Source organism: Aythya ferina (genome assembly GCF_964211825.1).
Source record: "Aythya ferina genome assembly, chromosome: 1".
NCBI classification, from domain to species: domain Eukaryota; kingdom Metazoa; phylum Chordata; class Aves; order Anseriformes; family Anatidae; genus Aythya; species Aythya ferina.
This window is the reverse complement of record NC_140296.1, coordinates 194,837,179-194,855,019: the sequence shown is the minus strand read 5'-3', so window position 1 is coordinate 194,855,019 and position 17,841 is coordinate 194,837,179. Positions and strand designations below refer to the sequence as shown.

Genomic DNA, 17,841 nt, shown 5'->3' with positions numbered 1-17,841 from the left:
AAAAAAAAAAAAAAAGTAATTTTGACAAATCCATACATACAACACTATAATTTGAAATTCTGAGCATTTCTAATGTGTGGGCTGGTATTTTTTGATATATCAGATGTAAGAAGTTTACATATTATTGAGCTATTCAGATTAAATTGTGGAAGATCTAATTGTACGAAAAATATACTTGAAGCTATTGGTCAAAGACAGCGTCAAGTTCTCTAACAATGGTAAAAGGAAGTAACTGGAGAACCTGTAACAATAGTAATAATAAGAAGAAAAAGTGAAGACAGAAAGAAACAAAGGCAAAATGTAATATTTTGTACCATTGTCTTAATTCTTTAGTAGATATATTTTAGGGAACATTTATGTTTTCAGCCTTTTTGTGTGCTAGTGATTGGGTGTTAATGTACTATAATTTGCTTCTGTACTGGAACATATGGTCACCCTGTCTGTTTTTCTTATTTTGATCATTTTTGTCTTGCATCAAGTGCATATAAATAGAGATAATAGGTATTTTCTTTGGCAAACATGAAAAATGTTCTGTAGATGTCAGCTTAAGGTATGCTTTGGAAAGGACAACAGAATGGACACTATCCTGATTCTAAATTTCTAAATTTTGTTGTTTTCATAGTCTGCTTATTCACATTTATTTTAATTCTATTGTTTATTAGATTAAATTATAGCTCTTTGAAAGAATCTTAAGTGGCGATTCCCATTTTCTGGCCTACAGATAACTCAGAGGGAATCATAAATGTCCATTAAAATATTTAAAGCAACAACAACAAAAAAAAAAAGGATCTAGGAAAAATATTAAGGGCATTTCTGTGCCATCCTTAATAGATCAAGATCTTATTTGGGGGTAGAAGGAGCAGGTTACACATTCTATTCTGTTCTCTTTTCATCCTTCCAAATGTTTGCCTCTACTTAATGTGATTTGCATTTGACATGAGTCTAAATCAAAGACTGCAGACCTACACTTTTAGATAGATTGAAAATTGAATTTTATATTCATATTTGGCATCTGAGGACCATTCATATTGTAGTAATTGAATGATTTTCCTTTCTTCAATGCAATATTTTATTCTTACAAGACCGATTGCTGATGTCCTTGATTTTGTTCTTTATTATTTTTTCCCCTTTATTGTCACAGTCTTTAATTGGCCTTAACAGCAGAAGTGTTTATCAATTTATCAAAAAATAAAACGATAGGTAGGCAAGCCTACTTATGAAGCAATAGCAGTAGTTTCTTGTAAGGATTTATCTCCTTCTGACTATTGCTTTAGCCAAAATAAGACAGAAAAACATCTTCAAATGTTCTTTTTTTTTCTAAGATAATATAGAGGACAATGAACAATAATTATGGGTTAAGTCCTGCTTTTTCCCCATGGCAGTGAAGCTGATGCAGGATTTTGTGAGAAACAAACCACGAGGTAGGGCAGAGGATGAATCCCACAAGGATTGTATGTGCAGAGCTGAATCCCACAAGGATGGGGCAGCATGTCCCATAAGAGACTGCACAGAGCAAGAAAGCTATTGCAAACGGGAGATGTTAATTCCTGTGTTCATGCACAGAGTCTTTTCTACTATGGGGATTTCCATGTGGTATGAAATGCTCTGACTTATTAGTATAGCCTTGACTTGCAGAAAACCTAACAATATATTTACCAAAGTCACTAATGTACGCTCTGCATCACAGCTTGAGCCCTTTATTGAGTGTTTCTCTTCATGAGGAACCAGTGTGATTACACAGAACAGCACAGTCATCAATATAGCCATAGAAAAATTTCCAGTCTTTTAAAGATTTGTTTGATGTTTCCTTTTGGGACAAAAATGAATCATTCTCGCACTATGGACAGTTAAAACAAAGATGTCAAAAGGAGATGGCATAACTTTCATAGTAATAATAGTTAAAGAGAACAGAACAGAAACATGAACATGGATGAATATAAGTTCCCATCTTTCAAGGATAGTTGGAACTGTAAAATGGTGTTAACTGTTGTCTGATTGTAGTGAATTACCTTTGCTACTGCAAAGAAGATACTGTTGCCTGATATTTATAGGACAAAAACAGCCTTCAGAATCTTCAGAATTGAGTGAACAGGCAGGATTGAGAATTGTTTTTCAAGATTACTGGGGCTTGATAATAATACAGTACTTTAATTAAGTATTATTCTTTATTTTCCTTGGTTTTCATATGTTTTTCCATTCACTGTCCTAACTAACTGTGGATGAGGTTACTGCTACTGTCCTATTTCACTTTATGAAATGATTTCAGAACCTTAGAAACATGTGAGTGGCAGAAGTCTGACCTGTAAAACAAACAGTGGGCAAGGTTTAGCTCAGAGATACTATATGACACAAACTCCTTTTAACAGCCTTGTTCTGAAGGGATGTAAGAATGACTTTGATGATTGTAGGACTAAAGTTGTTGTAGAGGTCCCCATATTTTGGAGGTTAAGCTGATATTGTTGTATTTATTGTAAGAGCACAGGATGCCAGCAATCTGAGCAAATGACAATTACGCATTGTGAACTTCGGCCTCTTTAGGACAGTCTGCAACTGACAGCCCTGATACAGACCATACTTTCATGTTTAAAGTTGTGGTCCTAAAACAACTGAGTGACAATAATTGCCTTTATTAACAGAAGACAGGGAAATGCCATAAAAACCATAGACTGACACTTGTATAAAACTGAGTTTTAATCTTATAAACTCCTTGTCATGCCAAGCACTCACTAATGAGTTACATGTTCATATCACAGGTTACAAGTGTTTTAAAGGAATGGCAAAATCATAATCTTAAAACCATATTATACAATCCCAGTTCTATTTTAGTCTTGGTGCACATATCCAGGCTCAGCTTCTGCAAACACAGAATTTATAAACACAAAGATTTTCCCTTTTTTAGGTCACACGTAACAACTTGCATGAGCGCTTGTTCCCATTTTAACTCACAGGAAGCACCATTGTCTTCTATCAGTAGTAGGAAGTGAAATCTATTTGTAACTGGCACCCCAAAATTAAAAATAAAAATAAAAAAGAAGGGAAGGGAAATAGAAATGGTGAACAGCATGAGAAACAGAACTGACAAAAAGAACCAGTTGGTAGAAAAAGGAGCAGGGAAGTAAGATACAGAGGGAAATGAGCAGTTCAAGGTCAGTTCAGGCAAGGTCTGCCCAGCCATTGTGCCTGCCATTAGTAGCAATGCATCTTCCTCCCCTCACTGTCACATTGACGCTTTCTGTCTCCCATTGCCACCTGTCTTTTCTACCCTCCTTGTCCCTATGCCCTTTCTCATCATCGACTCTTGAAACAGTAGGAGGAAAAAAAAAGAAAAAAGAAAAAAAAAAAAAAAAAGAGAGAGATTACAGAGAAAAAAAGAGACAGTTTCAAAGCAAAATCATCTTTACTCCTTCCACTTAAATTTCTTTGCTGTTAAACAGCATGGATTTTCCTGCAGCACCAGCTGCATTGTGTAATTAGGACTGCAACTGCAAAGTGGAAAACTAATACATTTTTATCATTTTACTGTGCACTAAAAGGCTGGCAGAGGCCGCCTCTGCCACAGGTGCTGCAATTGCTCAGTGCCAACTGTTTTACAAACATGGCAGTTTCACAACCGACTTTGTCAGTGGAGCAGAGAAAAATATGCACCTAAAATGCATGTAGCATGCAATTCCCTGCATTTGTAGGACTTTTTACAAAAGATTGGAGGCTTATTTTTTCCCATGGTACAGAAATAATCTTTTTCTCTGAGAACAGACCAGTGAACCAGATGTGAACCAAGTCTGTGAAATGCAAACACCTAATTACATCCCAAAGAATAAAATAGACTAGTTTAAATCCACAAATCCTGACTGTAGCTCAGCACAAAAGGCAAACCTAGGAAGTGGGCATACATATTCTATAGGCATATAACATTTTTTTCAAAATAATTAAAATTCACTGAGGAAAAACATAACTAATTATTGATTAATGGAAAGAGTGAACATATGATAAATTAATAACTGAAATTAGCCCATGCTGCTACATACGAAAGTTATGGATCAGGACCCTAACATTACCTTTTACTGAAGTGCATAGCGAGCATTATAGTTTCAGTGTCAGAGGATCCTATCCACAGAGACATAAGATCAAGTCTCTTCCAGCTCTTTAAGATAATAACTGTAGTCTCTACACCTGTCCAGAAAAGTCCCAAAAATCTCATCCTCTGAGTTCTGCTTGTAGATGGTCAGGAAGATCATGCAGCTGCCCTTCTTAGTGAACCTTCCAAACAAGGTGTGCTGGTGTTGAGGTAACCCAGCGTAAGCACTCAGACTGAATGGTTCTCAGGTGCCCAAAGGAGAAATTCTCAAAAAAAAAAGAAAAAAAAAAAATCAGCTAGGTCAGTCTGTAAAAAGGCAAGGTTTTGTATGGCTGCATCTGATTACTTCTAAGCTGGCTCACAAATGAATTAGAAAGTATAAAATAGACTCAGGCAAAGCTGGGCTAAAACATAATACTGAGACCTGTTCAGTCTTCATATTTGGTGGTCCTGTTGGGTCCTCTAGGGTCTATTCTGTTCCAGTTTTGTGGTAGACTGCACATCATTTGTGTAGGTGTAGGTGATGCAGTGCTGAAGGTCTCTTTTTTGAGAACTTGGAGGCACCCTGATATTTGAACAGACCAGAGAACAGTAAAGAGCAGAAATTAGAAGACTAAAGAGGTGAAATTGAAGATTTGTTTATTATGCCACTGAGCTGAGACAGATTCAACTTGGAAACGTGTTTTCAACCATTAAGTACAAAATCAGTTAAAAATAAATAATGTAATTAAATAAAATAATACCTCCATGGAAATCAAAACTACCAGATGGGATAAAGCAAGGGCATACACTGAGAAAAAGGTTATTCTCCATTGGAATAAATCAATTAGATCAGCTGTTGATCCCAAAATTATGTATGGCACACTGGTGAAAATAAGATGTATCATTTCCCTCACTTGTGCAAATAGGCTACTGCTCCACATGAATGACAAAGTGAGCAAGCAGGCACATCTTCAATTAACGGTTGTAGAGATGTTTCTCCTGAAATAGGCACAGCAGTCTTTTGGTTGAGTTTATAAATTTATTGCCCTCAGACATCCTCAGAATAGGAAAGATTTGGGTTTCAATGCAGTGGAGCTACTCCTGCACAGCAGAATTCATGGGGGTTGTGTCGTCGGTGTGGGATAGAAGGAAGGATGCTCAAGAACAAGGTAGAGAGAGGAACAAATTATTTACTAAAAAACTGCAAGGTTTAGGGAGAATCAGAAAAAGACCACAGCTTGTTTTTGAAAGAGTCTTGGGTTTTCTCGAGAAAAACAAGACGCTCTTTTCTTTGGGAAAAGAATCTGAAGAGTTTTGGAGATGCTTAATGATAAACTAGACACACCAAAGAACCACAGTCGCCTTTGTGTTTTAATCCATCTCTCTGTCCTATGTCCATCTCCAGCCAATGTTTGGGTTACTACTCTTCCCTTATGCAGGTTTTACATGAGAAGTGAAAGGAGAGAGGGTGTGGAGAATGTAAGTGTTGCCGCTTTTCATGACACTGCAGAACATAAAAGTAAAAAATAATGAATTAAACTGTGAACATGGAAGTACTACTTTGCCTGCTTTTTTTTTTTTTCTTTTTTTTTCTTTCTTTTTACATGTTAGCTACATGCCAACAATACTGAACATTACAGCATGAAGAAAACTTGGGTAGATTTTAACTGTCTTATTAATTATCCCACACGCTTAAAATTCCTAAAGAAAAAGTGACTTAGAGATTTGATTGTTTTGTCATTGTCACAAATTAGTATATTAATTGGACACTACATTTGCAAAGTGCCCCTATGAATGCAAACAAAATGTGTCTCTGCTAGATTAACAAAAGAGCACATGCTGGTTTTTCAAGCAAAGTTTCTTTCTGATGCTGTCACAGAAGCATTCTGAGAGAGAGTTTTGGCAGATGGTATTACAATTCAAACAAAGAAAAATAGCTTCTGAATTCATACATATTTCCTTGTCATTCAAATGCCAAAGGAATTTTTAACATAATGTTTAAAGTACAGAGTGACTCAATATGAGTGTCCTCATAAATATAACTAATGCATAGTGATGAATAAGTTATGACAAGAACATATGCAACTAAAGCAGATTTTTATCTATTGTGCAACAAAGCAAAAAGTAATAATAGGTGGGACTTTTAAAGTTCTCACCCTAGACAAGGCAATGAAACCAATGAGGAGACAAAACAGATTCTAATCTTATTTCACTAGTATGAGTCACAAATTGCTGCATCAGCTTCTCCGGTGTTAACCTGGATTTTCCATGATATCTCTCATCAATTGTATTGATTTATCTGTTTAATCAAATCCTATTTAAACAACTAAGAAATCTGTATTACATCCATCAGCTACTGTTCAAAACTCTGAAAATATATTATTAAAATCATGGTAGTCATGGAAACAGATCATGTAGGAAGTACCTTGCAGAGGACTATTGATGCTATTTGATCGTATGCAACTTCATTGGCCACTTGGACATAAAATATAAAAATGTAAGATGTCTTGTACTCAATCAGAGTGCTGGTTTATTTAATTTCCATCCAAGGCCAGTATAGGATACTTCCAAGGCTGTTGTGGCTCATCACAAATGATACACCTATGTGATTTTACAGTCTGAGCAGAAGAACTTGCTATTCGTGGACCACTGATAGATAATCAGTTTATTGTAAGCATACAGAGTAGTACTCAGTTGTGTTGTGTGTTTTTTTTTATTATCACTATAGATGTCATATTTTCCCATCTCTTTTTATAATATGTCTATCTATTTGCTTCTCTTACCTCATATAAAATCAGATAATAACCACTTGGCATAATAACAAGCCAAGAAAAAAAGGAAAGATAGAAAAATAGAAAGCGGAAGGAAGGAAGGAAGGAAGGAAGGAAGGAAGGAAGGAAGGAAGGAAGGAAGGAAGGAAGAAAGGAAGGAAGGAAGGAAGGAAGGAAGGAAGGAAGGAAGGAAGGAAGGAAGGAAGGAAGGAAGGAAGGAAGGAAGGAAGGAAGGAAGGAAGGAAGGAAGGAAGGAAGGAAGGAAGGAGGGAGAAAACATTAAGTTGTGTGCTTTATTTTGAAACATTTACTTGAGAATTTCAAGACCCAGTGAGACAAATGAAGTCATGAATCAAATGTTTTCTAAATTGATTGAATTTTAATTAGCGTCACTGTTTTAAATATCAATCAGGAACAAGGTAAAATTGCCTGTTTCTAGATCAAGTAGTTATTAGGCAGAAGACACTATTTTGTAATAAGACTGAATTGATACAGTCAGTAATGAAGTACAAGTGCTGAAAGATTTGAACATCCAAGAGATCAAAAAGAATGTTTATTTTCAGCCTGCTTTCCTCAAAGTCTAAAGAATATAGCATAAAGAAGCTGTGTTAATCAAATCAGTTTCAAAGGTAGAATCTTTCACTTTGCAGTTGTGTATGGAGTAGAGCCAATATGCTGAACTTCACGAATACAAATTGATAACATGGTGTGAAGTTGATTGCACTTGGGGCTCCTTTTCTCTTGGTGAAATGAGTGTGCCTGTGACAGTCTCTTTTATGTACATGTCTGAACTTTGAATCAACTGGCAATGCCATTGCAGCTCGTCAGCATACATGTGAGTAGCCACTGAGGCATGTGCTGAGCATCTGTGACAGGTTTCCTTTCTGCACCAAGATTCATGCTGAAGTGACTTTATGCCTAGTAGTGCCTGAATTAGCTAGTTTAGAGCTAGGAGCTGTGAGGCTAAGGGTGGCAATGACTCCATTTAGATCTACTTCATTTGTTATATTAAAAACAAGATAATGTAACATAACATTGAGAAAATGATTCCCAACTGTTCTTGGAAGCTAAGGAATATACTGTTTAATTATGCTGTGGAATACCGCGTCCAGTTTCTTGGTCAAGGACTTGTAGATAAAACATGAGATTTTTCCATGTTCCTAGTGGTCTTATACTCCCTAGCAAGACACAAGTCACTTCATTGGCAACTTTGAGACCAACAAGGAATTGTTTTAAGCTCTCCCCCTAAAAAGCCTATGATGCAAACCAAATATTCAGCACAGAGGAGTAAAGACAGAGAGCAAAGGAAAAATAAATAAATAAATAAAAGATTTGATGGAAGTTTTAATAATAAATACCTTTCGGTAAGTGTTTCTGCTTTCATTAAATTATTATTTCTAAATATACTGAAAACAGCATTTTGCAGTATGGAATCTTTTATTAGAAACTCTAAGCTTTCTCTTGAAAAGATCCATGGGAAGTACTTGTGGTGGGTTGACCTTAACTGGGCACAAGGTGCCTCCAAGTCCTCTCTCTCTCCCCCTCTTCAGGAGGACAGGCAGAGAAAATACAATGGAATAATTCGTGGGTTGAGGTAAGGACAGGGAGATTGCTTACCAATTACTGTTATGAGAAAAACAGGCTCAGTTTGTGGAAGATTCATTTAATTTATGACCAGTCAACAACAGAGAAGAGCAATGAGAAGAGCAAACTCAAAGAACAAACGAAAACACTTTCCCCTAACCACCTCTTCTTCTTGGGCTCAACTTTAATCTACCTTCTCCCCTCTCAAGCAGCTCAGGGGAATGCACCTGACAGATCACCATCTCTGCTGTGGGCTCCTCTCTCATGGCAAGGATGGGCCACAGGTCCTGCCATGAGCCTGCTCCTGCATGGCGTCTCCAGAGCATGCAGCATTCTTCAGGCCACATCCACTTGCTCTTCCATGGTCTTCCATGGGCCATGGCATAAGTATCTGCTTCACCATTGGCCTCTCTACCAGCTGCAGGGTACCTTCTGCTCCAGTGCCTGCAGCACCTCCTGCCCTCCTTCTTCACTGACTTTGGTGTCACCTTGTTTCTCTCTACGTTTTCTCACTCCTCTCTCCCAACACAGCAGCTTTTTCTTTCTCAATCTGCTCTCACAGGGGCCCAACCAACATTACTTTTTGCCTTACCTCTGGCCAGCATCAGGTCCTTTTGGGACCTACCTAACTTGGGGATGCTCCTGGGCTCTGCTCACAGAGGCCATCCCTGAAGCACCCCCACTGCCAAAACCTCGCTGTGTAAACCCAATACAGTACTCTGACCAGCTTCAGCTATTGCCCGATAAACTTTTGAGAATGGGGTTTTATATTCATACTTTGCCATCTCAGGGACTGCTTACAATAATCATAATAATAACCTAGCTGAATTCTCAACATATAATTATTAATAATTATTTTAATTATTAATTATTTTTAAGTTGCTTTTCAATTATTATTTTTATAAAATTCATAACTAACAAACCCTTTATGAAGTCTTTTTTGATTGTACAACTCAGTAATTCAGTTGTTATTTTTTTTCTGTATTAATGCAAATCTTAATCATTGTGCAAGTCTGCATGTCAGAGGGATCAGTTACAGCTAATGTTAAAAATATCCCCACTGTTGGCAATATTTCACATGGTAACAATGCTGGGAGGAAATATTGTTGAATTGAGAGTAATATTTAGTAGTCTGCATTCTGCATAATTAGGGATGTAGCATGTCACAATAAGCTGCACAGAAGGGAGAAGATGCGTTTATCAGATGTGAATGTTACTTAGACATTTGTTTCCATTGTGCAAGAAGAATTTATGCATAACGTCATTTTACTCATGAGAACAAATTGCACATGAATGGTTTGTGATTACAGGCTGAACATCAACAGTGATGACATTGTGAAATTTGCTGGTATGAGAATGGCAGTTGGCGAACACAAGTTTAATTGCAATTGAGCTTACATTGCAGGGCTTGGAGTTGGTACATTTCCCTCAGTTTTTCAGGTCTTTCATTATATAAAGAGTGAATTTGTTCTTGCTATTCAGTTGAGCATCCTGTCTGTTGTTATTCTCACTGAGACACAGAGTTCTGACTTTTTTATCTAATTTATTTTCCTTCATATATTTTTCTTTGTGTACTAGCATAGAGAAGTCCATCTTAGCAATTGCATTTTCCAGTGACACTTGAAACACGGCTAAGTGGAGGAACCTGTTGAAGCAGTATGAAAGATTTTACTATAGCATCTAGCATATAAATGTTTTTTGTTGGTGATTGGTTGGTTTTTGGAGTTCCCGTATGTTATGCACCTAGGTGGCCTGCCAGGATTCACATGGGTTTGTGAATAGTAGGTTAAGTACCAACTTTCAGTGAGCGATTTATCTTCTGTTTTCTTATGGCAAACTCAACAGAAGTGTTCAGGGACAACAGCACTACTGTGACTATTTCACATATCAGCTGGGTATGTAGACAGGTGCTAATCCAGCCCTGTGCTCGTGAGGCAGCAGCACAGCATGTCCTGGGCAGATTCTGCTCCCTATTAATCTGTGTGCTGTGCTTTAGGGTGTTGCAGATAACATTATTTTGTGTAATCCAAGCAGTGAGGACCTCTGGTTTAGACTTGCAGATACATATTTGGAAAGATTTTCTCTCTTCAGGAAACTGGAACACTGTGCAACTGCAGTGGGTGCAGAGCTGCACCGTGTTTTGTAATTTCTAACCCAATATATTTGATGCTCTCTGCAAGAGGTAACTGACTTGAAAAGGAAAAAAAAAAAAAAAAAAGAGGTAGAAAGAACAAAGAAGAAAGAAAACAAAAGAAAGGGGAAAAAGGGGCTGTTGAGTGGAAAGATACAGTATTTTTTCTGAAAAGTCTCAAATTCAGGCTAGAAAAGGATTCCTGACCTGTGCATGGGTGCTAAAAAGGCAGATGACCCAACCTCATGCTGACTGTGACAGTTTCCATATCCTTAATGACAAGATTTTCAATAACAGTAAGTTTTTTTGTTTGTTTGTTTGTTTGTTTTACCTCTCATGCTAAACTCATTTTACTGTACAAATATTTTGATTGTAGCTGATTCAAGAAATATACTCTCATCTTTCTTTCCAGCCTGTCAGTCGGGTAGTGACATAATGCTGGTTGTTGTTCTGAAACCTTGAGAGGTTTTTATGACTCTCTAATGTGGTTAATAACACATAAACTTCAGAAAAATTAATCTTGGTTAATATGTTTGGTGTTTTTTTTCATCTTGGCACATCAAGATCCAAAATGTATTCCTTCCTCCATCCCCAGAGAAGATTAAGTGGCACCATCAAAAATCATACTGAAACACAACAGCTTTCAGAAGGCAGAATAAGAGCATCTGGACAATTAGCATAAGCAGGCTGTGATGAGGAGGCACTGCCGTTGATTATTAAAATGACCTGCTTGAGTTTACATTAGTTTTCCTCTCTTTTTTTCCTTCTTACTTTCCTTCCTTCTTTCATTCTTGCAAGGACCTTTGTTATCACTGGGCATTTAACTTTTAGAAATGTGGCTCACTCTGCATTTAAAAGCCTGCCCAGATGCATACTGAGCAAAGTATCTGAGTGTCAGCTGCGCCTTTTTGATCTTTTTTTGGATGACTGATGCAGTGCTAGCTAGATTCTTCTTCTCTGGTAAAGGATGAACTATGAAATGTGAAATCTGGAGCATACATACATGCCTTTTCATCCACTTGTAGTATCAGCATTGCCAAATGCAGCACAACCTATTACTGATTTTTAAATGATGATTTTACAAATGTGCCTGAACCAGACCTCCACCAGATAATATGAGGAGATATTTGTGAATGCAATATCAGATACTGAAGATTTTAAGAAAAAAAAAAAAAATCATAGGATCACAGAATTGTCTAGGTTGGAAGAGAGCTCAAGATCATCGACTCCAACCTTTGCTATACAAAGAAATTCTGGAATCAATAGAACTGAAAAACATGAATGACAGAAGTGTTAAGCTCATGAAAATGAAGACTTCATACATAACATAGTAACCATGAAACCGTTGGCTGCAGAAATTATACATGAACACTCTGTGCTAGTGCTATCAAATGAATATCAGAGAAAGCTATAATTTACATCCTCCTTCCCAATTCAAATCATGATGGCCAACAGTAATCTCCTTCGCAAGTGTTTTATAACAATTCTCTTTTATAAATGTTTACTGTTCACTCTCATTCCTAATGGTCATCGTTGGGCACAGTGATCTGAAAAATAGAAACTGCAATGCCCTCACCCCCAATTTGGCAAACACTTAGCTTCCTATTTGATGAAGCATTAAAGTATTCCTGTCCTGTAATCTTTCAACAGTGAAAAATGGAACTATTTAATCTCATGAAAAATTATCACACTGCTTCTGAAAGCAAATGTAGCAGAAGATTCTTTCAGCAGAAGCCCTGTAGTAAACCAAACTCCACTAACCTTATCTGCAATACTTCAGGAGAAGGCTTGGGGTTTGTGTTCTAGCTATTTCATTTTACTGGTCTACACAGAATTTTAATTAAACATAGCTTACAAGATACATCTCAAAAGGAAAAAAAAAAAAATTGAGCATAGCCTTACATGGAGTTTATCATGGTACACCAAGGTATTTTTATTTCCTTTTTTTTCTGAACCCATGACTGTTTTATGATGTTAGATAATCAGTGGTTCCACCCATGCATTTAAAAGTGGGTTCTCCGTAATATCGCCAATTCAATACATTTTTACAGGCTTTTACACTAGAAAATGGGATTTGCCATTTGCATTCTTAATAGTTCTTTCAGTCCATACTGACTGTTATGATGTTATGTATCATTACTTTTGGGAAAAATAGACCAATAGACCATTTGAGGATAGTAAATTCTCAAATTATTTCATATTTTCATGAATATGTAAAACAAAGTATATCCTCTGCATCTGTGTACTTTAAAGTATATATTTACAGAAATGTAATATCTACAAGGATGTTTTTGCAAAACATCTTTATATTTTTAGTTTCATTGTTGAAAAAAGCTCACATCAATTAACTCACTTTGGGAAAGAGATGTATGCATACGTTTGTATGAGTGTGTCAGTGTACATGCTTGTGTATTTTTGAGTATGTATGGAATTTATTGGTGCCTGCTGCACTTTTCTCTAAAGGAAAGTAATTTTTGATTGCCAGATATGAAAGCAACATTAAGTTAATTAGATGAAGAAAGCCTTGCAATATTACATTAAAATAAAATGTGCCTATAGTATTTAAACAAATACTTTGTATTTATTCCATGTCATAGGATTTGGTAAAAACATCATTTTTTTCATATTAAATTGTGAAGAGGAATGTACTAGGAACAGAACCTACTACAAGGGCAGTACAGATTTGTGCATCAGCAGCTTTCTTTTTGAATATTTCCAAATTACATCTCACAGATTAGTCCCAGGATGTACAGGACTCTATGGGAACCAGTGTAGAGGCAGTTTCCTACAGATTTTACTGAAGTTCTGTGCAGGTCTGGAAACAGGAACACCAAGACTTTCTAATGCTCAGTGACTTGACCACTAGCCAGCTAATGTGTCCTTGCAGAAAAGCAGTCCACCAGCCTCCTGGGCAGCAGTCAGCAGAACATCACCAGCAGGTCTAGAGAGGTGATCCCTCCTTTCTGCTCAGCACTGATGAGACTGCAGAGGGAGTACTGTGTCCAGTTCTGAGCTCCCCGACACGAGACATGGACGTACTAGAGAGAGTCCAACAAAGGGCCATGAAAATGATGAAGAGACTGGAGCACATCTCCTGTGAGGAAAGGTTGAGAGAGCTCTGAGTATTCAGCCTGGAGAAGAGAAAGCTCAGGGGAATCTCAACAATATCTATGAGCACCTGAAAGGAGGGTGCAAAGAGGACAGAGCCAGAGTTCTCAGTGGTGTCCAGTGACATGATAAAATTCAAAGGGCACAAACTGAAATGCAGTAAATCATGCTTAAATGTAAGAAAAGACTTACTCTGTGAGTAATCAAACAATTGAAGATGTTGCTCAGAGAGGTTGGTGAGGGTCCATCCTTGGATGTATTCAAAAACCGACTGGACACTGACCTGGGCAACCTGCTTTAGCTGACCCATCCTTCAGCAGAGGGGTTGGACCAGACGACCCCCAGAGGTCCTTTCCTACCTCAACTGTTCTGTTACTGTTGCCTGTTTAAATAACTTATGCAGCATTTATTCCTATGAAGTGACTATAACAAAGCAACCCCAATGAAATCAGTTCAGAGTGCAGGTTTGTGAAGATTTCAGTGCTAACAATATTCTGAACATAATAGAAAAAAATGAGTATCAATGTTAAGGAAGTCCTTGAGCTTTATGTTCCAAATTTGTGGAGTTCCTTACTTTCTTATTTAGCTTTTTACAGCACATCAGTAATTGTCAATTCACATTGTCACTGGAAAAAAAAAAAAAATATATATATATATATATATGTCATCCAGAAGCACTTCTTTATGGCCAGTTTTATGACCATGCTCAGTATGAGTTACATCAGGTCTGGTCTGTCTTGTTTCATACTCTTACAGTCTCCAAAAAGTGACTTTAAAAGTATAACTGAGATATAATTCAAAGGAAGAAATACTGACATAAGGAATTACAGAATCAAATTTATTTATAGAATCTCAGTACCATTCCATGTATATTGTGCCAGTCCTTAACTGCATAGATATCAATACCTGTGCCTGATGGTAATGTCTATCCTTTTGCATGTTTCCTCCATCTGGCACTGAGGTTTTTATTCTGTTCATGTTGAGTGAGATATTTGTCACATGCGTCTTTTTAAATCCTATGTGAAATTCTGTTGGCATTGTAATAATTTTAAGTACTCATTGTGAGTGATAATAAAATATGTTTATGGATGTACATTCACTTATGCATGTTTGCTTGTACATTAATACAGATTTACTTTCAAGCTCATTAAATCAACATATTTAATATTTTAATTGTTAATATCTGAGTGTTTTAGATGTCTTCTCTATTTCTGTAAAAATCAATTACTTCTAAAGCTGAAAGTTGCTGAAAATATCTTATTTCAGTTTGTGTTTCTGCATACTTCTATGTGCAGTGAGGTCCTAGATATAGAACTAAGCTTTGCAGCAGCATGCCTTTGGAGGCCATGGAATTGCCATGACAGTAAGATAAATATGACAAATCTCTCAGGAACATTTAGACATACTTACTATAATTAAGAGACAGGAGGCAAACTCTTTTCATTTGTTTGAGACCAATTTTTCTAGGATTCATAGCAGTGGAAAAAAAAAAAAAAAAAAAAAAAAAGAGCTCAAAAAGCAAAGCAGTGTTTTTGTGTGTACACCTATTTGAAAAAACAGAATACCCCCTCTTTCTCCAGCAGTGATGTCATACAAGATATGCTACTGTTGTTGGCTGGCACAGCTGTTGGAACAGTGAAGTTGTTCAATCAAATGTGGTGTTCTCAAGACTGAGATATTTGTTTGCATGCCAGTTTTCAAGTTAATACTAATTGTGGCCACCATGGAGTGTGTTCAATATTTTGCATTTGCTTTGGTGATTTTATCTGAATTCACTATCCAGTTATTTCCCTCAACATCTAGCAAAGATCCACTGTTTCACTATCAGAAATCTTAGCATTCTGTAATTCATTTACTGAGACAGATAACTCTTTGTTTTTCAGAGCTTCCATATGGCTGGGAGAAAATTGATGATCCCATTTATGGCACTTATTATGTTGAGTAAGTTCCCAAGTTCAATATTAAGTTGCTGTTAATATGTCATAACCTAATACTAGCATCCTCTGCTGTGCTTAGTTGGCAAGACATGGGTACAATTACTTGACATGTTAAAATGAAGGTATACCAGGAATTCTCAGTCATCAATACAGTTAATGTGGCCAAATGTATTCAGTGTGTCTCAAATCAGACATTCAATCATTTTGTTTCTCGAGGGTGTGATTTCATGGTAACAATCCAGTTGATACTTGTACAAAAGATTGTATTCATTTAAGAAATATTGCTGTATAGTCTGTGTAAGGTTTGGATATCCAGTGAGGTACAGATCTTGTTAGTCAATGAATAAAAGCAAAGCATAATCATTTTAGCTAAGATCCCTTTCTGGGTTGTCCTTCTCTTCTGCAAATCAGATCTTCACTGTTTGTACCAGAAGACAGGTTATTTATATTCTGCATTGTAAAATTCTGTGTATATTGTGTTTTATTCCGTACTTAAAAGTGCACCTGAAAATAAGAGAATATATATTTTTTTTTCACAGCACAATCATTGCTTTCATTTCTCATATTTTATTTTAGTTGTGGAACAGGAAAGAAAGCCATCCTTACTGCTCTGTGCAAAGGGCAGTAGAAAGCTTTTTTTTGACTGATAGGTAAGGTAGAACCTGTTCCAGCTAGTTACTGCATAAAATAGGTAAATCAGAGAGATGATTTTCTATGCTTTTTAGTTTAACACAGACAATCAGATTTATGTAAAGTGAATGTAGATTCAAATTGTGATACCCTCTCAGAGTGGTCAGTTTTACTCCCACTCTTCTCTCCTATCAAAGGCCACTCAAAGTATATAGCAGAGGATTGAAAAAGGCACTCCCCATCTCTGTGCAGACAGCACGTTTAAAGACTATTTGAATTGAGAAAGATCTATCTATTACTTCCTTTTATTAAAGAAGAGAGATCTTTACAGAGGATGGTACCTGACCTAAAATCTCAGTTTCAGATCCTAACACAAAGCAGTACATTTACTCCAGAGATTTCATACAAAATGGAAAATATTAGTTTGTGTGTCACATTGTTCTCTTGGTCTCTTGAATCTATACCAACACTTTGCAAGACCACTCTGGTCAGATAATGGAGCTGCAGATTTTCCAGACCTCAGAATATGTAGCAATTAATAGCACAGGGTAGAGCTGGATAGAGAGATCACCAAAGCAACAACAAAAAATCTTATTTCAGGAGGGTTAGAAGATGTAGCTCTAAGATACACTTTCTTCACTGTTATAACAGTAGCAGCTTGTAAGTGCCCAATCACTTTCCCTAGCCCTCATTCAAAGCAAACAAACAAACGGAAACTGTGTCTGGCCACTGCCCCACTGAGTCCTTCTGTCACATTCTCCAAATGCAATAGCATCCGCTCTGCTGCTTTTTCCCCCTGGATGGTTCCGTGCCCTCAGGTGAAAAAGCTAGCAGCCCAATCTGTTTTCCTGCTCAGCCCAAGCCAGCTTAGTCAATTCAGATTCCTATTTCTCTCAACCAAAAGGTAAGTTTTTGAACTCCCTAAGTAACGCCATCAAATTACTCTCTTTATGCCTGAGATCTTTTATGATGCCCCAGAGTAGTTAGGGGTTGGAGTTCACGTATCTCTTTGTACTTAATCCCCCCCGAAGATTTCTGCAAATACAATTATGCAGCTGCTGGGTGTGAGTAAGTGTCTTCTGTCCCGGTGGTTTTCAGTATATTTTGGTGAGTAACAGGTGTTGTGCAACTTCTGTGCATTAATCTCTTACTGAGCCCCACTTTGGTGTTAGTGCAGCCCAAGGCATTTTGGCTTTGGTGAGATTCACACTTCCCCTGCATAGTCAAGAAAAGGAGCAAATGTTCATCTCTATTTCATGTCCATCCACAGGTAAACAGACGCAAGGCACCTGGCCCAGATGTTATTATGGGATTATATATTTCAAGGCTGTTACTGCCAAGTTTGTTCATCCTACTACTGACAAGATTTGTGAAAAAATATATCAAACTTACTGTAGTCTCAGAGGTTTTTAGAAGTGGAATGGATGTTCACAGGATGGCATTAAAACTGCAGCAGTTCTAAGTTCATAAGGAGTTTTATAGACAGTAAAATGTAGTTGTACTTTAATTTGCTGTTTGAGCTCAGTAAGTTTGAAACAAAAATTGCTTCCCATTTTTCATTCTAAAAAGTGGCAGTTACACCTTTTTTATTACCAGTATTCAACAGATGAGTTCATTTTTAGC

The 17,841-nt window shown here is 37.0% G+C and overlaps 1 protein-coding gene across 10 annotated transcripts in view; it reads left to right on the top strand.

The window, feature by feature from the left end:
• Window positions 1–17,841, top strand: part of MAGI2 (membrane associated guanylate kinase, WW and PDZ domain containing 2) — a 768,619-nt gene that overhangs the window by 584,616 nt on the left and 166,162 nt on the right. For all 10 annotated transcript variants that reach the window (XM_084532022.1, XM_084532020.1, XM_084532025.1 and 7 more), the window contains one exon: window positions 15,535–15,592. In XM_084532022.1, coding sequence (XP_084388148.1) covers window positions 15,535–15,592 — 58 coding nt within the window. The remainder of the gene's footprint in view (window positions 1–15,534; window positions 15,593–17,841) is intronic.